Source organism: Acanthopagrus latus, chromosome 11, assembly GCF_904848185.1.
Source record: "Acanthopagrus latus isolate v.2019 chromosome 11, fAcaLat1.1, whole genome shotgun sequence".
Taxonomy (NCBI): Eukaryota; Metazoa; Chordata; class Actinopteri; order Spariformes; family Sparidae; genus Acanthopagrus; species Acanthopagrus latus.
Window position 1 is genome coordinate 7,114,670 of NC_051049.1, and position 26,358 is coordinate 7,141,027.

General features: G+C 42.3%; 2 protein-coding genes and 1 long non-coding RNA gene across 4 annotated transcripts in view; 1 reads left to right on the top strand and 2 right to left on the bottom strand.

Moving 5' to 3' along the window:
• Positions 1-1,087: 1,087 nt before the first annotated feature.
• LOC119028468 lies at positions 1,088-14,889 on the bottom strand. 2 transcript variants are annotated; one of them, XR_005077721.1, is made up of 5 exons: positions 14,803-14,889; positions 11,475-11,556; positions 10,916-11,127; positions 6,253-6,799; positions 1,088-4,564 (listed from the first exon to the last, which is right to left on the bottom strand). It is a non-coding gene; the product is annotated as an uncharacterized LOC119028468 (long non-coding RNA). The 2 variants fall into 2 exon arrangements; XR_005077722.1 differs by lacking the exon at positions 6,253-6,799.
• A 102-nt stretch (positions 14,890-14,991) lies between these two features.
• On the top strand, positions 14,992-17,364 carry rasl11b (RAS-like, family 11, member B). Its single transcript, XM_037114493.1, has 4 exons — positions 14,992-15,286; positions 15,390-15,446; positions 15,564-15,640; positions 16,150-17,364. Exons 1-4 carry the CDS (start codon positions 15,172-15,174, stop codon positions 16,642-16,644), a joined length of 744 nt encoding a protein of 247 aa, XP_036970388.1. The 5' UTR covers positions 14,992-15,171; the 3' UTR covers positions 16,645-17,364.
• An 859-nt stretch (positions 17,365-18,223) lies between these two features.
• Positions 18,224-26,358, bottom strand: part of scfd2 (sec1 family domain containing 2) — a 93,315-nt gene continuing 85,180 nt past the window's right edge. Inside the window, exons 8-9 of the mRNA XM_037113688.1 lie at positions 23,057-23,176; positions 18,224-18,710 (exon numbers count right to left, since the gene is read on the bottom strand). Of these exons, the coding sequence (XP_036969583.1) occupies positions 18,618-18,710; positions 23,057-23,176 (213 nt within the window). The 3' untranslated portion in view covers positions 18,224-18,617. The remainder of the gene's footprint in view (positions 18,711-23,056; positions 23,177-26,358) is intronic.

The following is a 26,358-nucleotide window of genomic DNA, read 5'->3' on the forward strand; positions in this document are numbered from 1 at the left end:
GGCCCTCAGGACGCTCTCACTCCCTGCAGCTTTGTTTGAGCTTCCACAACAGTCCCCCGGCAATTATCTCCTTAGCATTTACATGTGAACAAAAAGAAAGGAAAACAACATATAATTATGATTCTTCTTGACTTTAAAAGAAACGGGGGGGACAAAAAAAACAGAGGAATAAACACAGAAAAATACATCTGACAGAATGACAGTGGTGTCGGTTGGAGCCGTGGAGGATGGGAGAGTTTTGTTATTTGAGTTTATTGAGAAATTATTTGATCGGCGTGTTCTCTTGGGTTTATTCATGGGTATTTTGGACTGACAGGGAACAATTATATGTGGCGGTAGCTCGTGGGCTCTTGATGAGGATGTTCTCAGACTTAATTTCTATTTCAGTCCAGTCTGTATTCATACGATTGAGAGAAACTAAAGATGCAGCTGCCCTGTTCCTGACACGCACTGCTTTTATTGTCATATAGCTGCTCTATGAAGGTATTTGTGGACATGGATGATTTTCTCACTGTACTAAAACATTTAACATCCATTAACCAAAGGAGGCATGAAAACAGTTCCACTAGGTCTGTTGATGTAATCTTTCTTTTCCAAGCCGTGCAGGTCACCTTACGTGTTGACGCGAGGCTTCAGATGATGTGGCTGGATTCAGTCTGTGTTTATCTACAGCTAATCTCTCTCATCCAGTACATGGTTGCCTCCTCATGTTTGGACGGGGCTGACAGGACTTTTGTATCCACATCACGTTTTTCAGGTTGCAGGTGAACCTCGGAGGACCTTCTCTGCTCGCCTTGGCTGCGATCAAAAGTGGAGTTGATTTGTGGGATTTTCATGCTGGTGCACGTGCACTACACACGGACGAACAGAGAGGGGAATAAAAGCCCCGCACGCAGAAAATGTTTCCAGTAAACGAAGCTGGCTGCGAGACTAAAAGCACTGATGACCTTCCAGCTGCTGCAAAGAGAGGCACATGAATAATGCATAATTTACGTACTGCCGAGAAAATGAACCTTCTGCGCAGGCTTATAAAGCATCAAGGTTAGGAACTGGCTATTAAGACTGTGTGATTTGTTGTGTGGTGAGATTGCCAAACAGGAAGATGTGTTAGGTGAGTTAAACTACTGCCAGTCAAAGTCTCATGAGGAAAAAAAGCACTTCAGGGAAAAAGAAAAACAAGTGTATGGTCATAAGAGCAGATTTGTTTTTATGTCAGTCAGTACAACACGCCTCCAGAACACGGATGCTCTCATCAATTCAACTTTATTGGTGTAATCATGATTAACTTCCCCAGTCAGATGAAACCTTGTAGAGTTAACAGCCTAGTGTAGTTACCTCTCATTTTGCACTCATGGGGTTTCCCAGAACACTCAAAACTAATATAATAAACACTTCCTGTGTTTCATCAACAGCGTAACAACTCTATGAACTTGTCCAGAACAGAGAGAGCTGGATGGAGAAGAAGAGGGGGAGTGAATTATTACACACACAAAAAGCAAAAAACGTTGGCATGCTTATTGGTTCCTGGTACAAACTGTTCCAGACGCACTCATCTGGACTGTAGTTTACATGTACAATACTTCTGTATACAGATGAACAGGGCATGCTGGGTAATGGCACTTTGTTCTGGCTCACACGCTGTGCCGACACGTTGGCACGCTGGCAGTCTGTTTTCTGTGTCATCTGTGGTTTAAGAAATTCTACAAGAGGACGCACATTTTGGAAGCATTTCGTTTTCTCAATTACACAAGTAAACACAAAGAAACTATTGTGCATGTTCATTATCAAGTATTCTATTCTTTTCAATAAGTTGATTTATTGTTTAGTGTTTGAAAAAGCTCAGAAAATACAGAGCTTATGAAAGGTACTGACCCTCCTTGGAAGTTGGAAGTCAAACAAAACTGATTTAATGAAGTGTTTTAATATAAAAGTGGAAACAGATCCCAGCAAAGTGACTGATATGAATTCCACATATAAAATAGAACATACTTGTTACAACACCTCAAAAACAATATTAAACTGATGCAACCTTGGCAGCCTTGAGTCAGCCAGCATGGATTTGCCTTTATCAGCTTTCTATATCTGGGAGCTGTATTTCCCCCCCCTGCTCTTCAAAACTGTTCAAGTTGTTATTGCACAACCTGACAGAGTGTTACAAACTCTTTTGATTTAATGCCTTAAAACACAATGTTGGCTTCCAATGTCAACATGTTTCTGTAGTAAAAAAAACTGCAAAGTAGTAAACACTGCAAAATCAGATTTTTCCAGAGCCCAGAATGGTGTTTTTAAAGTGCTTGTTTTGTCCAACAGTTAAAAACAAACAAAGGTTTTACAGATAAAAATGATACAAAACAGAGACAAACATAAAATCCTCACATTTTAAAAGGTGGAAGGAAGTAATTGATGGTTGACATTGCTGCTCTTTAATTTACTTAATGGATTATAAAATTGCTTATAAATCTGCATACTTAAGAAGGCACCATGGAAGGCAGCGTTACACTCTTCTTCTTCATCATCATAATCATCATAATCTTTGTCATCATCTATTAGTCTACTCTCTTTAGTCCTTCATAAATGTAATCCAACACATCGTATGCTGGACAAATATGTGTTTATATCAATGTAAATATAATGCACATACTTTTCATACATTTCCCATACAGTTTCTATTCCAGAACTCCCTTGTATGGAGGAGTGAAAATGCCAAATTAAAAAAATAAATAACTCGCTCAATAAATACACATTTACACCATTAAATGCACCAAAAATAACATTAAAAATGAATGTTTGGACTATAGACAATAGATTTCCCCCCATTTATTTCCACAAACTGATTTATTTTTGTATTTTCTTTTCCTTGTTTTTAATGCCTTCTGCTTCATTGTGAAAATCACAGGACTGATATTCAAAGCCAATCACAGCGCAGCAGGGCGGGACAAGGCGCAGCAGTCTTGGTAGAAATAAAATGAAACCATCTCAAACAGTGGCTACAACCAGGATTTTGATTTGGATCATCATGTGGTAACGTTTCTCCGATGTCACAATCAGAATCAGAATTCCTTTATCGGTCCTGCAAACGGGGAAATGTGAGCGTCCCAGCAGCCAAAGGACAGTAATACTACAATAAACAATGATAATAGTAAAAAATTAACAATATCATAAAACAGGAAGATATACAAATAGACTTGTATATACATACTATGTACAAATACAAACAGTGTAATTTGTGTATATGACCACAAGCTGACAGCTAACTGGCTGAGAAACAATTGACAGTAAAGCTGCGTAAAGCTCCATCAGGAAACTCTGTTGCAAATCCTCTGAGTTTTTTTTCCTCAGTACAGATCAAATTTAATCAAAATAAGTGAATAATGTCATAAAATTGTGTTTCAGTACAAGTTATTAAGTTTTATGTAGCACAGTAATCACATTCATCAAGTTCAGTGCCCCACATCTCCCATTATCCAAGCTACTCAAACTGTGCCATTTTGTGATTCTGAGAATTTCAAATCCGAACAGAAAGTCAAACAATATATTTCACAATAACGAATTCCTAAAAAAGAACCACAGAAATCTTCATTCACGTGACGGCCCTGTTCGAACCTGAAATGCACCTGTTCTGTTCGACAAACACTTTCACTTGTGGTCGCGACGGCGACAATGGCACAATAGCCACATTGTTCTCGTTGCACAAAGCGGGGAGTAGAAGAGTTCACCGTGGCCATCTAATGCAGGCAGCCCTGGAAATTATGTCTGCCGCTTTGTATATAATGTGAGTGCACATCATCATGCGGGCCACTCATAATGCATTCAGGTTACTGCACAGTGGCCTAAATGGAAAGCGTGACAAGTGTTTATACAAACACTGACTTTTCTGACAGGTCAGAGATTCGGCGCATAATAGTGTCAGGTTATTTAAAGCGCTGACCTAGTTTTCGTAACTTATCATTCCCAGGTTTGTTATGATATCAGGTCGTGTGCGATCGTGGGTGTTTGTAACTGTTCTTTACAGGATAATAAAAAGTGAATCGACAGTGGCTCTTGGGAGGAACGAAATGAAGAAACAGGCAGAAAAAGATGTCGCGCTACAAACTAATTTCCACAAGCATTTAAGTGGCCTCACGGGTAGTGTATCAGAAATCTGCACGCCATTGGAAATCAACCCCCTATCACACACAGACACACACATACATATACACACAGATATCATATCCCCCTGCATATTTTCCCTTATTTCTATAGCAGCTCCAGATTCCTGTGCTGCCCTTCTTCTCCCCTGGAAGCTCGGCAGCATCTTGTCCTCATCACGGTCAATAACAATAGATCTGCTTGTATAACTGAATGTCTACAGTGAGCCGAGATGGCTGCAAAAAGCACTGGAGCTTGACCCACTTTCCAGTCCCGTGAACCGCATTAATTCACCCTTCCAGGTGCTTGAGAGCCCGGAGGTCTGCTGAGTGAATGTACTGAAGCCTTTATCTGCCCTTTACGCAGCAGAGGCTCGGGCTGGAGATTTTGATGCAGCAGGGAGCACCTTGACACAGGTTTCGTTGTATAGCTATGTCTAGGAAAAACAGACACACAAAGAGTTTCTATGGATACAGAAATGTAGGGCATTCTCAACAACAGTGTCAGTAAAGTCAATAATCACTCACTTGACATGCATTACTCAGCCCAGCTCCATCAAATGCGTCTTTATACGACTATGAATCCACACATGTGCGTCATACTCCAAACGTAATGTGTTTAAAATGATACAAAGCCCGACACTAGAGAATTACTGTCAACCTTGGTGGAAACATAGAAAAGTCACACTTGTCTGAGGTGAATAAGTGACTTTATCGATAAAAGCAAAAGGCAACAAAGTGCAACAGAAACAGACTTTAGAGTGTAAATCAAGAGGCGCATGGAACATGTGATTATGGAGAAAGATGTTGATTAATGAGACTCATTCTCAGATGGTTAAATATGGGCACGTTGGGTCGGTGTATGATTGTGATCAGACCAAACAATGTAGAGTCTCATCAATCAACTTTCAGCTCAGCACACGGATCAGAGTCTGTCAGCTGGATGCAGAAAGTGCAAACTGATATCAACATTCTCCCCTCTGATACGAGCAACACGTCCTTATTCATAAACAACTGAAGAGGTCGACTGGCAGTGACTCCCAAAACGACACGTCAACACTCTCAAAACAGCAATATGAACCAGACCTTTGTTTTACTGTCACAGTTTAGTTTGGTTAAAGCATTAAAACTACTTGGTTATCTTTAGAAAAGTATAATGGTTTTGTTAAAATAAGAACTAGTTACGAATGTACATAGGTTATGTACAAAACTTCAGTTATATCATGTGCACAACATCACTAACATTGAGTGATGTCATTTTGCTACTGTAAGTTTAAAGGGGCGATATTTAAGAATTCTAGTTGAACATAAAAAAAAAAAAACAATGTTAAGAATTAGCAGGTTCTGATATTAGAATGTCTATGAATTGTGCAGTCACTCTCCCCATTTGTTTGGAGTATGAATTCAACAGGTGGCCAATTTTTACATAAAGCACATTTAAACAACTCACTGTTTACTCTCACATACACACTGGACTTGAGTCCTGTGCACGCCTGGCCGATCTCTCCATCTCTGACCTCTCCCTTTATTGCTTATTATACTACTTCACCTACTTTACTGATCATTACTGCTGTTATAAATTAATACAGGCACAAGAGGTCATCCCTTCAAAGACACATAAATATGGATCTTATCAATTGCTTTATTGTTGACCTGTATGATCATTTTTCTGATGAAAAACAAAACACTAGTAAAAAAAAAAAAAAGTAATCACATAACGGTACCCCCATTTCAAAGTAGGCTAATGCATTACTGCCCAATACTGGCCTCAAATCCACAACATTTTCTCCCGGCTCAGTGTTGATGTTTTGAATCTCAACAGTGAACTGCGAGGGTGAAAAGTAGGAAGGAAGGAAATTTGGGGATTTGGGGGCGCTTTAATAAAATCTGTGAGTGTACCTCCGTGAACACATTCTTTCTCTGAGGTCTGCAGGGACCAATGCATTTTTATATAAAAGATAAACTTTTAACTCAATTTGGCGAGCAGGAATTTACTTTTCTAAGAGACGCTGTGAGCTCCTCTCTGAAGCAGCTGCATAAAACATATTATGTGATTCTTTTTTTTTTTTCTTAAGTGAAAACATTCCTCAGAAGATAAACACCACGCTCACCTTGAGCTGCTTACCTGCGTCACACAAATGGAATCTGCCACAGAGGAGACTGGCTTCATTGAAAATATTCATGCAGGGACTGTCCCTCAGAGTATCCAACATAGACAGAGCATATACAAATTAAACCATGTCCATTTAAGTTATCTGTGATAAAACTAAAATCTCATAGTAGCAGAAATGTTCAGCTTTGACAATAAAAAGGTCCTGAAGAGTCATTTTCAGTCACGGCATGTCCCCCTGTCCATGAAGTGTGAGGCATTAGGAGGGGACAGCTCTTTCTGTTGCACTTTGATGAAACGAGGGTCAAGTGGCATGTGATGCTGTGGTACCCCCTCCTTCAGGCAGTCTGACGCACGTCTTTCCCTTCTTTCATTGTACTCGGTGCCAATTTTCACGGATAGTACAGTTTGTACCCTTCAGGAACACTAGCACGTACCCTCCATTATTGCCCCGAGCAGTTTAGCCCGTCTGTTTTCTTTTACTCACTCTGCGGCAACCTAATGGCCCGGCTACACCACAACTCCTCCCTGCAGCAGACGTAATGTGTTTCTGACAGCCAGGCTGGGGGGCAAAAAAAAAAAAAAAGGAGAGTGTGTGGTAGTATCAACTACGGTGGAGCCAAGGCAGAGGCAGAGTTAACTGCTTTAAAGCCATTTGAATGTGTAGGATTTTGCTTAAAATGTGAACAACATCCACATAAACATGAATATACGTCACGTCTTCCGTTGCGTCTTTCAGTTTAGCAGTCTCCTGTCCACAGGTGAGCTGAAAGAACACGGTGAGGTTTTCCTCTGCCCTTCCGCTAACCCACACGCAGATTAAAACACTCAGCATCTATTCTCTTGTACACTCACTTCCTGTTAAGCGCCCTCACAAAGGACGGACGCTGTACAGAGAGGCGGCCTTGAGAATCTAGAGGGAGCTTCGTTTCAGACTGCCTCTGAGTCTGCGTCCACATACTCATCCTAAAATGTTTCAATTCTTTGTGCAGTGTCTGTGAGCGTGCTGCATAATTACTGAGATTACGCCAAAGCATGTGATGTCTGTGTGGGTGTGTATGTGCATATGAATGAATGTCAGTCATGTTGTCATAATGGAGGAGTCCACTGTTCCTCGGCCTGTCTGCATGTGCAGAGACCAAAAGGGTTTGGTCTGCCTATGTGTAGAATACCTCCCTTACTAACAGATTTGGGCACAGAATATGTAAGCAAACAAAGCCGCAAAGCAGTCATCCAGTCATGACAATGCCAGTCTGAGTATGCGCTCACAGGTAGGAGACTCAACCTTGACAACTTGGAGCAGTACGGTAGAAAGGATCAAGAATAGCTAGCCAGTCATGCCATTGTCCCTGAGTCAATATTGAAGTTTTAACGAACAAACCACAGTCCACATGTGATACTGTCCTCTGCCTGATGCAGTGAGTTCAACAGTGAATGAGATGTGAAATGATTACACAGGAGGTAATTGACACCATACAGCCCATCAAAGGAGTGATCCAATAGTTAATGAATTGTTCATGAGAAGTCTCTGAATAACTTCAGAACTATATGGTAAAGATCACGATGAGTAACCTTCATGTTGAATGAAAAAGATTAATTCATTAGTAATGAACGAGTCATTACGAGTTTGTAGTAATTCACAGTTAGTCAGGATCAGCTCATGAAGAAAGTTATTTCGATTCACAGACACATATGAGGTAGTCATTACTTAATAACCCATTAATGTAGTATCTCCCAGTCTGTTCTCTAGTAACTCATCATTATCAACTTATAGTACATAAGTAGTTACTAAGTGGTCCCTCGTTACTACATGATTACCATACCATTACTTTTTAATAATCACAAATCTAGCAACTCTTTAATATTTACTTTATAGTTGTTGAATCAAAGTTATTCAGGAACTGCTCATTAACAACGCAATAATTATCAGATCATTTCTCACTCGTCACTTTGTACCTACGCATGTTGTTGTGTTCTATATTATCCTGCGTTAATAACTACAAAAAGATAAAACTAGGTGCAGGCCAGTTACAATGTGAAGTGAGAGAAGGACTTGACAGAACAGCTTAAACAGCATCAAGGGTTCATCTCAGGGTGACAACCACTCTTATCAGTGGCAGCACATGTGCAGTTACCTCCCAGTTTGTACGCCTTTAAGAGTCAGAGCGCTCACCTGAAGGAAAGGAGGCGAGAAGTATTCATCAAGGGATTAATGAGCTCTAAGCCCTCTGAAGAAGCACCTCAGGCTTTATCACAAGAAAAAAAAAATACACTTTTACCAGGACAAATGAAAAAGTCAAAGCAGATATTAACATTTCAAAACTGGGCTGGTGAAAAGGTTTCTCTGTTGGCGGGACCTTAAACCACCTCTGTGTTGTTGTATTTAAAGAAGCTTCTCTCATCTCTCTGTCTGCAGTGTTTTGAGTGAAAGTCCTTTAGGTCACGGACTAAAACAGGCTGTTAACATATACTGTTGTCATGTTTTTCACCGTTTTCTATTGGTTTAGGTGTGCCTGTTTATCCCATCAGATTTAGTGCTCACAGGTGTCTAATCCACCTGTATTCATGGTCATTCTTCCTGTGAGAAGTAATGACAGGACTGAGCCTGTCTGTCAATTTGCACGCACAACTTTATTTAGTCTTGAGGACACTGGACTGACAGGAGAGCTGCCTCTGGGATGATAGAAGATGACAGATATGTGGGTAAGGTGTGAAAACAACAAGGCAATTAAAGGATAAGTTCACGCAAAAATGAAAATTCAATCCTTATCTACCCTCATGTAGATGTTGCAGCATTCTCCTAAACAACTAATGTAGATGGCGACTAAAATGTAAAACAAAAAACTGAAAATAACAAAACAACATGATTAAATACTTCATGGACAAGTAATGCATCTAAAGAGCATGTAGGAAGGATCTCTTTTCCTTGAATCTTGAATTTATATTTAATCTAGCTTGCATTAGCAATGGTAGCGCACAAAGAAGCAACCACATGAAGGTGCAGATGGCTGTAACAAATCAGCTGGATTGCAGTGGACAAGCTGCGTGGAGCTCTCTTCTTCTTCTGTTGTTTACTTCTGCCTGTTTTCACATTTTAAAAGACCGAGAAGTCCTCATCTGCTTCATATGTTTTAGAGAATGCTGCAACACTGTTTTGCTGCAAAGCTCAAGAAATGCCTGACTTTCCTTTGTTTTCTACTTATCCCTTAAGGTTATCTATATAATTTGATGATACTAATTCACTTAGAATGATGATAATAGATGTCTGCTAAAGGTCTGAGTGAAAACATAATTTCATTTTAAGTTATTTTCCATTTGCACATACTGATCGTCTCTTCTACGGGTTTAACCACATGAGCTCTACACCTGAACCTGAATCAGGCTGCACGTGCATAGCAGCATCTTTATCCCTATTCATCACTGGGCTCTTGTTACTTATGAGCTGACAACGGGTCACTGTGTCCCGCTGAGAGCTGTGAAGAGGCCATCAAAGTGATAACAATCGCATCAGAGCTGGCATAGATAGAGGCATCTTGTTTTCCTATTTGTTGCACAGGACACGCAGTGCCACTATGCATAAACTTTCTCATGCTGTTTGTGTAATTTCCAGTATGTGAAAGCACTTCTTGGCAGTGGCTTCAGTATGGCCACTCACTAACCACATCCACAGATCAGAGCCCCAGACCTGGCCCAGAATCAGCCCTCGAGGGAGCTGTCTGTCTACATTAAACCACCACAGAGAACCTACTCTGAACCTCTCTCTGCCTCCAGCGTGGGCTCCAGCTCCGTTCAGTCTGGGCAGTAAAGCAGGCTAGACACACAGACAGGGCCCAGAGGGAAAATCTGAATTACCGACAGAACCATAAATCTCAACCACTGGACCCCTTGTCCCAACATGATCTGTCCAGAGCAGAGTGTTCCTGTCCGTCTGTGTGCCTCTGTCGTACTGATGATGATTTTATGTCATTACAGCTGACTCCAGTGGTTTATAATGTAGAAATTGTAACAGAATAATATGTGTCCATTAGTTGCCATGGATGCCTGAACAATAATGATTCATAAAAATGAGGCGGAAGGCAAAATGGTTTGACTCAAACATATCTAGAGATCCACTGCAAGTGGATAACTCTATTGCTCCTAATGTCCCTTGTTGATGTCAATTGGTGTACTTCAAGGGTCAGTCTCAGGCCCTTTATTGTATTAACATATACATGTGTTCTAATGACAGAGCAGAGTAGTTGCAGAGCATGTTGCAACAAAATTATTGGTGGTGCAGGTTAATTATCTCTGCATTTCCCTCATGTGTTTCACACTATTAGACTGAAAAAATAATTATGCAAATGTTTTCTAATAAGTAAAAAATATCTGCCTTCATCGAAATACCTTGAACTGTTTAACAAAAAAAATAAATTTGTTGAAGAAACCCCTCTAAGTATGACTCGTTTTGCAGCATGCCAGTGGTGTTAAACAATATTAAAACAATTTTAAAAAAAAAGTGCTTCCAAATTTACATCAAAACTTCCGCTTCATCCTCTACTTAACATGGTTAACACGAAGAAAAACATTTCTATAGATCAGGTGTAGTTTCACTACGAGTCCACTCACAGGTTTTGCACGTGAGACGAACAACAACTTCTCAATTGGAAAAACAGGATAATCCAGCAGTTTAAAGTCTTACCTTAAATACACGTCTATGGTCACATGCACGCCAGACGAAAACACCCCGATCCTGTGTTATTGCTGAACCGCCTCCTTCGCTTTTTCTGTCTCTTCTACATGCACTGAGCCACACATGTTGGCGCACATCATCAGTCGGGGGACTGACACGTGCACGTCAATCCTCTGAACTGACAGTGGAAACCAATTATCCAATGATACGCTGGAGATCAGCTGTGGAATGCAAACAGGAGAAGGGGTGAATGAATGAGAGATGGAGATTGAAGATGTAGATATTTTTCATCATGTTTCTTAAGAAGTTGGCCAGTCAGTCATTGTTTAAAAACTTGAGGTGGCATTCCTTAAACGGGAGGAGGAGGCGGAGGTGTGTGTGTGTGTGTGTGTGTGTGCGTGTGTGTGTGTGTGTGTGTGTGGAGACTTTTGTCATTCAGAACCAGTGCCATAGTACACACAACCCCCTAAAAACCACCAACACCTCCCCCGCACTACTGTTGACATTCAGAGGAATGCAAATGGGTGAACACGTTGGAAGGTTTACATTTCAATAAGAAAAAAACAACCTCTCTTCCTTTGTGTGGGCAGAGCTGCTTGTGCCAGCAGGCCAAACACAATTTCCATCGGTCACTGGAAATGCAAATGCACCTGCAGAAATAAACAAATAAATGAAGAGATCTATGAAAACATGTGAGACCAGATCTGCTTTTCAGTTTGTGCACCTGCAGTTAAATCCTCCAGGAAAATGTTCATTGCATTGAATTATCTTTTTATTCATGAATAAAAATATGGAACCTTTGTGTCTGTCGGAGTCCAAATTGTAAGTATTAAGCAGTGTTTTTTTGTAGCACACACAGCTTTGGAAGAACACAATTTAAGAAGAGGATTTAGTGTTAAATAATTGTCTCCTAATTATCACCTTTGCACGCAATGATGAAAGGCAATGAGAATGATAAACATCTATCATGACACTAATAAACATATGACCGTGGCTCATGAGGTTTGCCCCCCAGGGCAGCTCCAAACTGCCCCAGTTTCTCTGATATCCCAGATGACCGTCCTTTGTGGGATCAGGCCTGGGGGGGCGAGTGACGGCAGTATACCTCCTCTCAGCTCAACTGTAAAAGGCGAGGCCACCACGGGAAATCAGTCCTCACTTATGTGTCAACAAGGACATCCTTCGGAGAACACCTCCTCCTCCTCCTCTTCCAGATTTCACCTGCCCCTCGTCCCCTCCACCAACCCTCATTAACTCAACATTCCTCTGTTTGCAGTGAATACCCTGAATTCTCCCTGGTAATTGTCCACACCCTGGCTGTAAGATTAACCCCCATTTTACCCTCTCTAACCATCTATTGTCACCCACACGTGGGTGACACTCTGATCCCCAAAGTCAAAGGTATTTTAATTTACCTCCAGCCCTCCCTCAGGGAAAGTGAAGGCAACACCGACCTGAAGGCACAACAACACAGGCAGTTACAACATTGCTTTGTGAGATTTATTATCATCACATACACATTGTTTTTCACATTTTACACCCTTTGCTTTAAAGTCACCGTGTTGACACTGCTGCTTTGACCTCTGGCATGACTCACAAACCATTTCTACAAAGGGTAACAAAAAAACCCTCCACAGTGTCCTCTATTATCTGTCATCATTAGCCTTCTCACCAGATTGTTAGAGGGGGGAACAACCATGATGCCTTTTATCTTTCTGTGTTACAAATATGCTGCAGCGTGGGCTTAGATTTCAAAACCGTGACACCTCACTCACATCATTCATTTGAAAAGGCAGGGGCTTTATTTGTACTCAGAAGCACTGAGGGAATTCAGATTACATGTCATCAAATGCAAGTATGTACGCTATTTACACACTATTAAAGGAAAAAATAGGCTCAATCTTCCCATAATGCCACCGGGGTGGAGTTCACTGTGCCGGCTGTGATGTGGTTATCGTGTGTGTGAATGTGTACACACCTAGCAACCATGTCTGCTCACGAATCCGGGGCACTAATTTCATATTTCAGCGCAACCACCTGTCATCAGCACTCTTATCAAAAATACATACCAGACCATAATCACAGACGGACTGCAAGCCAAAATACCTCAGAGCACATGAGCACAAATGAAAGATGAGGGAGGGAAGGGGGGGGGGAACCTGTGGGTGGGGGGAGAGAAAATGGGACAAAGAGATGATACAGGCTAAATCAGAGCAGACAGCAGCTGCTGATTTGATTTGCCATGTGAAATATCAACAAATGTTTTATTATGTTGCAGCAGACTCCTGAAAATAGATGTTACTGCTCGGTTACCATTCTGAGATAACTTGCTGAAATATTGTGTCGTTTCTGGATGTTGAGGGTTGGTAAGCTTTTACATCCATGGCATGAATGCTTGCATGAGTTCTTGTAAGGTATGTGTGTGTGTGTGTGTGTGTGTGTGTATGCGGGGAGGATGTGTGTATTTTCAGCCTACAACATCAGCAGCCATTAACCCCCTGTGTGGAGGACTCACAAGTGCAGGGGCATGTCTGAACAGGTTACCAGCTGCAGCACAACACTGGGAAGTGGAGCAGGATCCATCTGACATCCCATAATTCCTCACAGACAGTGGTGTTACGGCTGACAGGGTGGTGAAAGTCTCACATCAACTTTGTAGGGGACAACTACATGAACGTTTCTCAAGAGTTATAGGATGTTGTAGTTTGGAAGGCTAACCCAGAAGTAGCATTGCCCTGGTTAAAAAGGGGAAGAAAAAAAAACAGTACTCCAGTAATCATATTAAGGCTCAATAAACCAATAAACTGTTGACTAATAGTAAACAGTATACATTTAAATATATGTATAATTTACTTTTAGTTGTACCTCTGATACTTGAGTAGAATTCATTTATTGCCAGAAAAATACTTTTGTTACTTAATTACATTCTTTAGCAGATGCTATAAGACTTTTATTCAAGTAGGCTACTTTCACTTTTAACAAAGTAACATGATATATTTACTTTTACTCAAGTATGACTTTTGGCTACTCTTAACAATACTGAATAAATGTGTCCAAGATGTATGTTGTTATTTATACTAATGTTAGCTGATGTCTACTGGAAGCTATTTTTTTTATTTTTTTTTTTATTTTTAAATAAATGTTTTTTTGGCTTGAAAGATCACTAAATGTTCTTCACGATTTTCAATATCCGTCACCTTATCAGTTGCTGATTAATGGGAGATGGTGAAATTATGACATTTTGTTAGATTTCCTACGTTTATAGGACTTGCAACCTCAGCATATACCATCCACGCATTAGAGGTTCCCACCCTGACTGGCAGTGAAAATCTGGAGGGACATTGGCCCATATTTCAAGGTAAAACAACATGTGTGCTACCACTTTAGCTGTTGTTAGCATTCCAGCACTTCCCATGATAACACTCCAACTTGTTTACATCAAGTATGTTTCGCTTCCTGGCTTAAATACATGTGTGAGATAAATTACGCCTGTTGCATCGTGTAACACTATCAAACAGTAATGCTAGCTAGGAGCTGATCAAATGGAAGCCAATTATTATCTGGAATGTGTTATGTTATATGTTGCTGTGCCTAAGAAAAAAATAGCTGTTTTTTCCTTTTGGATTTTTAAATTTTATGAAATTTTGTAATCAAATTTTGTTTAAAGCTTTGTTTTATGGTAACCTAAATGACATCAGTCCAACCCTCTAAGAAGAAAATGGCCGCCTTCTGATATATAGTTTAAAAAAACAGCTCTATTCTGAGGATGCCACCACCACAGCTCAAATAATATACGTATTAATGATGTTTCCCTGTAACACAGGCTGACTTTATGTGACATTTATGCTGCTTTCTTTCTGTCGCACTACATTCTCTGACAGCAGTCAAAAACTCACATTTTCTCCAGAGGCTGCGCAGCCAGGACACCCGGCCGGAGGTCCCCACCTGTTACACCAACGTCTCTTCTTCGTGTATCCACGTGTAGGCGGGGGGACGCACGAGGGAGGGAGGGTGATCACCAGCGGGCCAATCAGATGTCAGCGCCGTTCGGGGGGGGCGTATAAAAGCTGCGTCCGCTTCTCTCCAGCAGCAGTCAGTGAGTCCGCAGCTTCACTTCTTTGCACTCACATCAGTGTTCGTTACATTTCACCTCGGGAGTGATACAGGATTTACTGCAACCGGCTTATCTGAAGGCTTCGTCCGTGAGCGTTCACACAGTTTGTTTTTTTGTTTTTTTCTCCGACGGAAACTGACAAACGAAGAAAATGCGTCTCATCCACAACATGACGACCATTGCGGAGTATCCTGCACCTGAATACTCGGTCCCCAACCGGGCCATTAAAATGGCTGTGATAGGAGGCAGCGGAGTTGGCAAAACAGGTAAAAAAAAAAGATTTTAAAAAACTTCTTTTTCTTCTGGTGTTATAGTGATTTATTTAGTCTTTTATCCCGTTTTTCTAATACTGTGTCGTTTTTATTTCAGCGCTCGTGGTGAGATTCTTAACGAGGCGCTTCATCGGAGACTACGAGAGAAATGCTGGTGAGCGACTGAGCAGCAAAACGTTTTTACAGATGGAAAAAGTGGTTTAAGTCGACACTGTAGGATGGTGAAACTCTCGGCGTTAAATCTGTATTTGTTTCCTTTTTGCGTGTGCAGGTAATCTGTACTCCAGAGAAGTCCAGGTGGATGGAGAACAAGTGACCATCCAGGTTCAAGACACTCCTGGTGTGGAGGTAAGATCCACTGAGAATAAGACGGATGCAGTTTATTTGCCCTGCGCTTGACTGTAAGGCAGACTGAGTCCACAGACAAAATATGAAAATGACTCGAGACTAATCCAGTACAGAGATGATATAATCCAATTCACTGTCTGGCTGTTAAGATCATTTAAGTCCTCTCCTGACTGGGCACCAGTCCAAAACCAGAGGTGTGTGTGCGCCTGTGTGTGTATGTGTGTGTTTTCTCCTGAAGCAGAGCCTTTCAGTCTGGCTGTCTAATCTCCCATTTAGGCTAATGGATGTCTGAGGCCAGAGTAAATGATACCCTGATCCACATCCAGACTCCTCAATCACCCACACCTCTCCGTTCTGGAGGAGTAACCCTATCGCTCTTGTCTGCCTCAGTCAGCATTCCAGTCATGACTACAGATCAGTTGCAGAAAGTCATTTTAATCTGAATTGTTTCATTTTTACGTACTTCTGTTGACTTTTTGTTTTAATCTCCTTTCTCTTCTTTCCTTCAGATGACGGATAATGGCATCAGCCTACCCGATCATGTGACCTGCTCCATCCAGTGGGCGGACGCCGTGGTGCTGGTGTACTCTGTGACAGACCGCCGCAGCTTCGATCTGATCGACCAGCTGCACCAGCAGGTCGTCCGTGCTGGCGGCGCCAATATGCCCCCCGTGATCCTTCTGGCGAACAAGGCGGACCTGCTGCACCTGAGGCAGGTCGACTCCCAGCAGGGTCCTCTGCTGGCGGGGACGCTGGGCTGCTCTTTCTACGAAGTATCAGCCAGCGAGGACTACAGCCAGGTGCACATGGCTTTCCACCGGCTGTGTTGCCAGCTCGCCAAGCAGCCACCTCCTCCCACCTCCAACAACTCCACTGCCAGTGCTGCCACGGAGAAGAGGCGCTCGCCCCTCATCCCCAGGCCAAAATCGCCCAACATGCAAGACCTGAAGCGGCGCTTCAAGCAAGCACTGTCGGCCAAAGTCAGGACTGTCACCTCTGTGTGAGAAGATGCTGAAAGTGGTCCAGAGTGGCCACAGAGAAAGAAAGCATTGATGTGGAAGAGAGAACAGAAGATTCACGCTTCTCCACTGGAGTTCTGTACCGGTCTGTGAGGGCAGGTGTGACTTAAACAGTGGTAGGCTGCCTGTTTACACAGGTAATGACCTCTGGGTGGGCAGGTGTCTTGTCAGATACCGTGTGAGGAGAAGGAGCCCGGAGGTTCAGGAGTGAGACCTGAGGACACAGGAGCAGCCGTGTGACGCTGACTGAACCACAGACTCTCTGCATATAAAGTCAAAACTATAAACCATCTCTCCTGGCAACAGCAGCTCTGAAGGACTCTGCAGCATATTTTTAGCTGCGCTGCCCTTTTGTGGCAGAGTTTTAGTCAGACTGCCACTCCACAGCACCATCACTGCTGGTATTATTAGAGCAGCTTATTGAGCCAGGGCTCTGTACAACCGTGTGTGTGTATGTTCTCAGTCTCTTTAATGTCAATACCCTGCAATGTATTATATTTGCAGCATCCTGAACCATCATTGTGCATGAGACTGACGAGGCGGGTGGGGGTTGTAGAGGGGCAGCAGACACCGTATGTAGCATGTGGCGGTTGTTATCACTGATGCACTTTATAAAAAAAAAAAAAGGAATAATCCAAAGGGCCTTTTTTATTTATATTGTTACCAATTCATGTGGTGTTGACAATAAAATTATTATGAATTTGATTCTGTTTCTGGTGTCATTTATCAGTTGCATAGAGGCATTTTACAACAGAAGAGAACCTCAGAACTTCTGTACGATGACCACGACTTAAGACTGAGACATCTCTGCTTTTGTGAAGGGGGATGACTCACAATGGGGGGGCTGAATTATGAATGTCATCGAATCGAAATGAAGGCATGACTGTACAGCAGCTTCTCATGTCTTCAAACTTGGTGCAGTCCTTGACCCCAAAAAATCAATTTGACCAAAAAAAGCAAGCGGAAGTCTTTTTTTTTTTTTTTTTTCTTTAGAGGGCCTCTCCTGAGAATCAGCAGCTCCAAGAAGATAAAGGGAAAATTATATTATGCACTTTCCTAATAAACCCTGATGTGTGTTATGATGTTGGCGAACAGTTTATTTACAATACAGAACCTAATTACTGAATCCCCAACTATCATTTCCAATCTCTAAAAAGTGCGTCAAAGCTCAGGATTTACTGGATTACTACATTCCTCCTCTCCTCTTTCTCTCTGTGTGACAAAATGTGTGTAGTCAGTCTATTCAGGTGCTCGTAGGTGGGTGAAATTGCTGAGCTCTAGCCGAAGTGATTCATCCTGGAGAGAATAGAGTGCGTAGGGGAGGGAGCTGTGGGGGCTCAGGAAGGTGTAGGTGAGTGCCAGGTGTGAACAAATTAGCCTGAGCTGACAGAAACGACTTAATTATTCTGCTCTCGCTGGTCATCACCATATGATGTGATGAGGTGTGAACGGCCGCTAACAGTGTGTGTAGTGTCATCACGCATCAACACAACATCACACACACACGCAGCCTTGTTGAAACCGAGGCTGATACTGTGTGCAAACAAAGGACGGCATCACCAGATTCTGTTTGAAAAGTTGTCGATTTTATTGTATTGACATTTAAAATGAAGACGTGCTGGAAGTAAACCGTTTGTGGCTTTTGACAGATTTGAGTTCAGAGGAGGAACAGAGATACTGTCAGTCATACACACAAAATGTACATTTTTACTTTACTGTCTCCAAGAAAAATAAAGCCAAAAGCTGCTTTTACACAATTATTAAACAGCTGAATTAAATCTGACAGAACACGCCGACATTAACATGATGGGAATGTTGCTTTGCTCCTCGCCTCCTCGATAACCACTCGCGGCTTCCGATCTCAACACCCGAGCTCCACTCTCACTTGAAGAGGCGTCGAGACGCTGCACACGTGCCCTTACACGTGTGCATGCATGCGTTTCCACGCAACGCTGTCTTCAGATACCGATATCAGGGAGCAGCCGTTGCGTGGTGAAGAGCAGCTCGGGGATATCCGTCGGCCGCAGTAATCTGGTGGACAAGACCAGCACCTGGAGCGGAGAACAACACAATCACTGAGGTTAAAACAGGTCACAGTGTCGAACCCCACACTTAAATAAGTTAAGCAGGCATGAGTGGCTGGGTGAGTAATGTGCAAATAGGCAATCAACACGTGCATGAATAAGGCACCTTGGCAGCTGGTTTATTTTTCTCAATTTGATTTAATTACTTCCGCCACGGAGGTCGTGCTGCTGCTTGTGTTCTCGTGTTCTTCAGGTGATGTGTCATCTCAGAGAATACTGTCTGGTCGGTGATACTCCGAACAACATCTGTCTTTTGAGTGTGATGCTGTTTGAGTAAAGGCTGTTTTGTAAATTCTGGGTTTACCCAATTTTGAGCTGAAAGAATCAGTTGATATTAATCTTCTTTTTTTCCAAACATCCACAGGGTACTGCTTTTGCACACGTCAGGTCGACAGGTGCGAAGACTGACAGCCCCAAGTTTATTGACAACAATGTTTCGGTACTCAGACCTTCAACAAGTTATCTTACAAGACAATGGGGAGGCTGTCTGCAGCTGTGGACCCCATCAGGCCACACTGCAGACAGACGTCCCTGTTTAATAGCATTTTGAGGGATGTCTGTCTGCAGCGTGGCCTGATTGAAAAAATCAGGAAAAAGACCCAAACGTGTAAAATGTTATATTGCTGGCTTCATTGATGACTTCTCATCATCCAGACGTACTGTATGTGAGACAGGACAGAAGAGCCTTAGTACCTTTTTAATTTTACAGTGTTTTTTCCTTTTTAGGTGACTAATGGGGACAATGACTTTTACATTTTTTCCAGCACCCAGCGAGACAACATCAGCTGGCAGTCGTGAAACTGGCTGCAATGTAATCCTGCTGGCAATCGCGTGCATCACTTGCCACTGACAGACTCCGATAGCTATTTTAAGTGCCTGACAACATCATGGAAACGATCCTTACAGGGACTGACCTTGTTGTTAAAGAATAAGATCCTTTTTTGTTTAAGAAGAAACAGCTGCCAACCGACTCCATTTTGACAAGAAAACATTAATTTTATCATTGTCAAAACACACCTCAAACTCAACACAAACAAATAAAAAACACACCAAAACTATCATTCGCCAAAATAACTCCTTAACTCACTGCATTAGATGTGAAAATATTCTGACTCTGCACTCTGTTTCCCGCAGCACGTCTCCTAATATGTTCACGTCGAATGCATTAGGAGTCTGACGGCTACGGAGCGATATCGGCCGCTGCTGCTTTAACAAAAAGGATCTTATTTAAAAAAAAAAACTGCAAAAGCACGTCTGTAGGGATCCTGTCCATCATGTCGTCATACTCAGAATTAGAATCTGAGCATTTCAGTGGCTCGCTCAACACTGGACCAATTTCCCAAATATTCGTCCCCATTAGTCACTTTGACATAGGAACATTGGAAACGGGGTTACGGATTGTAAAATACAGATTGGTGTTCACTCTGCATCACTGATGGATTCTAAAAGCTTTTATGCTGTTGTTATCTTACATTTTGACCCAAAAAAACAATCCCAAAATAAAAGCTCTATCAATTTCCTCATTCATCATACTCAACCGATTCTACTGCTGCCTATTTAGAAATGTCCTTATAGCGCACAGTCATCAGAATTTTGTTTGATTTTCATCCTAATACTCCTGTGCCCGGATTTGTCCCTGTGGTCATGTTTGTTTCAGGATACTACAATCAGTATCAAAACTGGTTTCCGGGTAGTCCTGGGTAAGGTTATCAGAAAAACAAAACTAAATGTCAATGTTAAAATGACCTGGGTGCCTATTCAGACAAGAAACCAACATGTAAGATTTCCATCACGTCTACATAATAAGGTGCAAGTCTGAAACGGGCTTTAGAATACAGTACATCTGTAACCACTGGGAATTCAAGCTGTTGTTATTTTTGTATGTAAAGAAGCAAACTACTGGCACAAACACTTCCCCTTCCACACTGTGAAGATTTTAGCTGGAGAATCACTATCTCAATGAAGGAAGGTGGAATTTGTGCGATGACCCAAGGACTTATTGATTAAATCTGGTGTGGATGTAGTAATAATGTTACTGCACTTAACTTGAAAGAAAAAATATTCTATCATTATATATGTTTTGATGCAGATGCAGCTCAAGAACAAACCTGAAGGTCTCCTGCCCTCTCTGAGTGCTTTCTAGTTCACATAACAACCCCAGTTCTCTTGTGTTGTATAACAGAGCTGCTCTGTTTCCATGCAGCACTGTTGCTTTAACTCTGGGTCAGCACCCTAAAATTGGCAACAGGCCTGTTTGTAGTGGCAGAGTCAGTCTGTTTCAGAGGAATTCACTTTTGAAGGCAAGACCAAAAACTGCAGTTTGTTTTCAGTGGAGCTGCTCCACAGCCATCATCTGCTTGGCTGTATGCAGTATATTCTGTACGTACGTGTGAAGGCTCATAAGTGTGTGCAGAGGCCAGTGTGTGTGTGGGCCAGCAGGTTATTGTAGAAGCTCGTCTTTATTCAGTGTTCCTGATTGCAGATGGGAGGCTTTGATCCTTGCGAGGCCTTTCATTGTCTCTGGCCTCCTTCTTAAAGCCTTTTATTAAGACGAGCCCACATCACCCGACCCGATCTCCCTCCTCTCCTCGCTCTCACACAGAGAGAACACATTCATCTGCATGTTTCACATGTCACTGTGGTCTGCATATGTAATCAGCACTTAAACCACCCAAACACACAGACAGACACAACAGCTCCTGTCTCCTGTGTGCAGTTACCGTCTGAATGCGTGTCAATATCAGATCTCTAGACTCTACACATGGTCTGAGTCACCTGCCTGTATGTAGGCCAGCGTTTATTTTATTTCACTCGGTCGGAAATCTGTCTGATCGTAAACCTGCCCCGTGAGAGACGCCTTGATGTGTGAGTGACGGTGTTTCATCTATATTCTGATTATTGGGTGTTTTATGGGTGACGCGAGCACAACAGAGGTTCATGAAGTGGATGTTTATGATTCATATGCACAAAATCTCTACGTGTCTGAGTATTTATTCATTTAAATCAAAGTCTAAAGCCCTTTTTTCCAGCAGATTGCAATTAACGTTAGCCTTACACGTCAGCTTCCACAAGACCTTTTTGTCTGTGGCCGGAGAAATATTCAGATCTTTAACTTCAAATGGAAACTTTAACAGTGTTTCCGAGTGGTATTATTGTTGGCGCCGCCGTTGCAAAAACAACTGGATATCATTTCCGTTTTTGCAACTACCAGCAACAGAGGACAAAATGTGAGTTTAGCCATGCATTTAGACACGAAAGCAGATAAAATGGTGCCAGGATGCCAGTCTGGCTGGATTGCCAGTAAACCTTAGTTTTCCTGGGATATTTCGTGCCCGATGGCAGATGAATAGCAGATTGAAACAAAAGGTTAGCGGCGACCAATCTAAAGTTGATGGTGTCATTATTCTATAGCCATTTAACTGATGTTGAGTTTGTGTAGAGTCCTAAATGATCTATTAAAGGGAAACGGCACCAATTTCACACATTACAGTGTGCTTACAGGTCTCGGCTGCATATGTGAAGAAAGTAGCATAAAGCTTTTTGTGGCTGCAGAGGAAGCTGCATCTAATCTGATAAACTGGCCTCATTGCACTCCTGTAACACTGGCGGACTCATTATGGATGGAAATGATTATCAGAAACAAAACGGCAGAAACGCCACCTCTTTTATTCCATTATTAGATTAAATGCACTTTCCTCTGGAGCCACAAAGGGCTTTACTTTTTTACACATGCAGACCTGTAGATAAACTTTAATGTGTAAAGTTGGTGGAGTGGCCCTTTATTTGCTTTCAGAAGGACCTAAAGCATCAAAGTGCAGATAAGTCTTAAACAGATTCAGTACTATTAATTCTTAATATCCTCTCTTACATCATCCCCACGGGCCTTTTAGTAAACACCGTATTTATTTTTGGTGGAGGAGTGAGAGTGTTAGATTACACAGCTTTATTAATCCCCAGTGGGGAAATTTGCCAAATTAAATACAGAAAACAAACACTACAGAGATTTGCAATATAAAACCAGTTAATACAACTATAGAAAGCCATCTGAGACATGACTAACAGAAAGGCGGTATGGAGACCAGACCACATCTAAAAGTGAACAAAAGAGTCGTCACTGAATGAGCTGAATGAGTGATGGATGGCCTTCAAAATAAAGAACCACATTCAGTTCTTGCTTTCTTTTCAACACTGACCTCGAGTGAGTCTGGGGTAAGGCCAAACCACCGAGCAGCCTGTCGGACTGTTCTATTGATCTTGTTTTTATCATCTGCCGTGATGCTGCTAAAAAAGAGCTGAAGAGGAACTCGACTCACCTGTGTCCCCGGTTTGTGTGCGGCGACAATCTCTTTGATGAGACGCAGCTCTGATGGCGTGACTCCACCCACCAGGAAGAGGAAGAGCACAGGGTTGTCACTGGGGCGCGGGCGACTCACCTGCAGTTAAGACGGGACATTGTGATTGGTTGGTTGGTATTTTAGGGCAAGCTGAGGTGTTGATTCTGTTGTTCTTATTATAGAGCAGTCCGAGATAAACAACCCACTTTGTCCGGGGAACACTAAATCATTCCCTCTGCATATTACGAACTGTGTCTATGTGTGTGCCGGTGCTGAGTCACTGCCCAGCAGGGCACCTGGGATATTGTGCTGATACTGATGAGAGAGGTCTCTGCCAGGACGGCCACCGCCACTCCAAACAATGAGCGATGTCTTCGCACCCTGACACGTGGACATGAAAGCAGGTGCGCACACATACGCTCTCTGATAACACATGCGCACACACACACACAAACAACCCATCCCACATCACCTGTGTCTGAGAGCTCTCACAGACTGAGACATGCTGGTGCGCCAAAACCATAAACTGATAAACTGTCACTTAGAGATGAATTTTAACAGCAAGTCTGCTGTTTTTCCACTGAGCGTGATTGGCTGCCTGGGGAATAATATGTGTCGGTTGGCGAGCTTCGATTGGGGCACATCTGCCGCCTGTGAATGCTAACCGAGAAATCAGAGCTGCAGGGGGCGGACCTGAGGTGAGAGTGGCTGTACACGTGAAGCACCAGCAGGCATGGGTGGAGCGTGTCAAGGATGATTCAACATGTGTTTTGCAAAGAAATATGAGAGCAAATGTCTTCTAGTGTATTCCGCTCATGTTTTATGTTTGGAGGCGGGCGCCCGATTCATCGCAGGCACGCCAACTCCATGTGCAAGTAGACCCCGGCACGCAATTATGCACGATCGGCACACGCAGAGCAGCTGGGAGTGTCTGAGCCATGTGTACTGCCACTGGACCGACAGGGGGGACGGGGCTCATGAAAATGTGAGGAGATGAGGTGTGAAATGTGCCTCTGTGTGTGTGTGTGTGTGTGTGTGTGTGTGATGGATAGAAAATGTTATTCCACGTCCTGATATTAAAATACAACCACGCTGTCTTAGAGACGCCACTCACTCAATTTTCTTTGCTTTTAAATTCTTTCAAATATCAAGTCAGGGAGCTGCCTTTGTCTTAGGCGAGACATCCAATATATAATGTGTGTGGATTTTTTCACAGGCATAGAGACTTTTAACACCTCTGAGAAGCTCAAGAGGCATAAAAGCCTGTTGCACCTGTGGGCAACAAAAATGAAATGTAATTTGAACTAAGGGTGCAACTTCACGCCTTGCACTGAAATGCTGAGAGTGTTTTAACTTGATAACGACAAAACATCAGTAAAAGAAACTGACCAAAAAAAAAAATGCCTCTTTAATGTTATTTCTTGTCCGTTTAGTCTCTTTTACGATGAATGGATTGCACACAAAATGCGAATGTAAGGAGGTGGAGAGAGAGTCTGTAACCTCGTACAAAATCGTACAAATAACAATTACACTTAAATAATTGTTCAGTATTAAAGCGGCTCTGTGGAACTTCTGTGTTGTGCTGGAAGCCGGTCATTAGTTTTTGTTTGGGGACTCCATTTCTAAACTAACTACTGTTGCTCTCTATCAGCAGAGCGGAGAGACGAGGCATGTATGAAGTCACATCTTTTAGACTGTTGTGGAAAATTCATCCCAATCATCCACAGGCCCGTAAAGGAAACTTAGAACGATGGGGAAAGTCTAATTTTTCCAGTCACGTTAAGACATATGATGGTGTTATGAAGTGATTAATGCATGTGATGCTACAAACTATTACACGGAACACCTTTAAGGCGGGTGGCATCCAGCGTTAAAGTGCATAACCGCCACTGTACCGTAAGACAACTACAAGAACCTGTCTTGTGTTTGTCTTCCTCTGCACACCAGTCAATTTCTTGTTCCTGATTAATGGCTAGGATATTTTCAGAGGTGTCTCACTGAAGTGAGACCTTTGACCTTTTGGATCACTTCATCATTTCATCCTTGCTCGAGACTACAGAGCAGCGCGCCACACTTTGAATACCTGCTGCAAATGTGAGAAACTCGCTGCAGAAGAAATGCCGGATCAATAGTCCTTGTAAGGAAGTAGCAAATTGTGCACCATGAATATAAATATATAAATATATAAATATATCCTGTGACTTTAGGACTGAAAACTCTTATCTAGGTGTTGGTGTTAGTCAGATGGAGGTACTGCAGCAAGAGAAACGTATGAAGGTGCAGGAACCAGAACTCTTGAACTCTGTCCAAAAGAAAGGCTAAATGTGGAACGTCAGACAGTTAAAGATGACAGTTTAAACACCAGGCTCTCACTTTGTCACAGTCCAGACTACAGGGTCCGGTGTGTTCAACACAGTAGGCTCTGTGGTTATAAATAGAACTTTTATTGGGTTGTTTAACTGCATAAAGGGTGTGCACCGTGCTCCTATGGAAAACTCCGAGTTCAGGTTTATAGGTTTAGTCTGTCGGAGTCTGTGATTCGTGGGCCAAGTCTCTTAATTTGTGTAAAACCAGGCCACGGTTACACAACCAGACTAATTCCCCCCGCCCCCCGGGTAATCATCAGTTTAAGCAGGCCCAGATGTGGGATAATCAGAGCGTGGATAGTGATCTGGTCTGTGGTGGATATACATTACCCGAAAGCCTCAAACTACATGACTGTTGGGGAAAAACATTTGGATGAAATATTAAGGTCACGCAAAAATTCATGTCTTTGCGTCTCCCTATGACGCCTGCTCTGCAAATCATACTGAACTTTTCAAAAAGGTACATTTTGGATTAAAAGGGATTAATAACGAGTGAATCAACTAAACAAATTGAACTGAATTGTCTCTTGGACCCGCTGAAGGAATGTAAATCCAACGGAACACTTTTGGGATTTGATGCGGCATCCCAAATATGTCAACGTGTGCTTGTCTAAATACTGGTTTGCCTTTAGTGACCTTTTCATGCTTATTAAGATAAACTTATGGTCTATACGTCTGGTAGCGAGGTATGCGTGCACTAACTGAGCACAGAGCACATCTTTTTGTTCTGTTTTCACAGTAATGCCATTTTTTGAGCAAGTCACTGGTCCTGGTCAAACATTTCTCCTTTTTCTGAACACTTCTTTCACTCTGTATCCTAAACATCTCCGCCAGTCTGCACCAAACTGGGTTTGTGTCATATCTGGACCAGCCAAAATGCACCCATTTCTTCATTGTCTGGTTACCAATGTTATC

Coding starts and splice junctions, on each gene's coding strand:
- rasl11b (XM_037114493.1), top strand. CDS start 15,172: ATGCGTCTCATCCACAACATGACGACCATTGCGGAGTATCCTGCACCT. Junction 15,287..15,389: donor CAGCGGAGTTGGCAAAACAG/GTAAAAAAAAAA, acceptor TTTTTATTTCAG/CGCTCGTGGTGAGATTCTTA. Junction 15,641..16,149: donor AAGACACTCCTGGTGTGGAG/GTAAGATCCACT, acceptor TCTTTCCTTCAG/ATGACGGATAATGGCATCAG.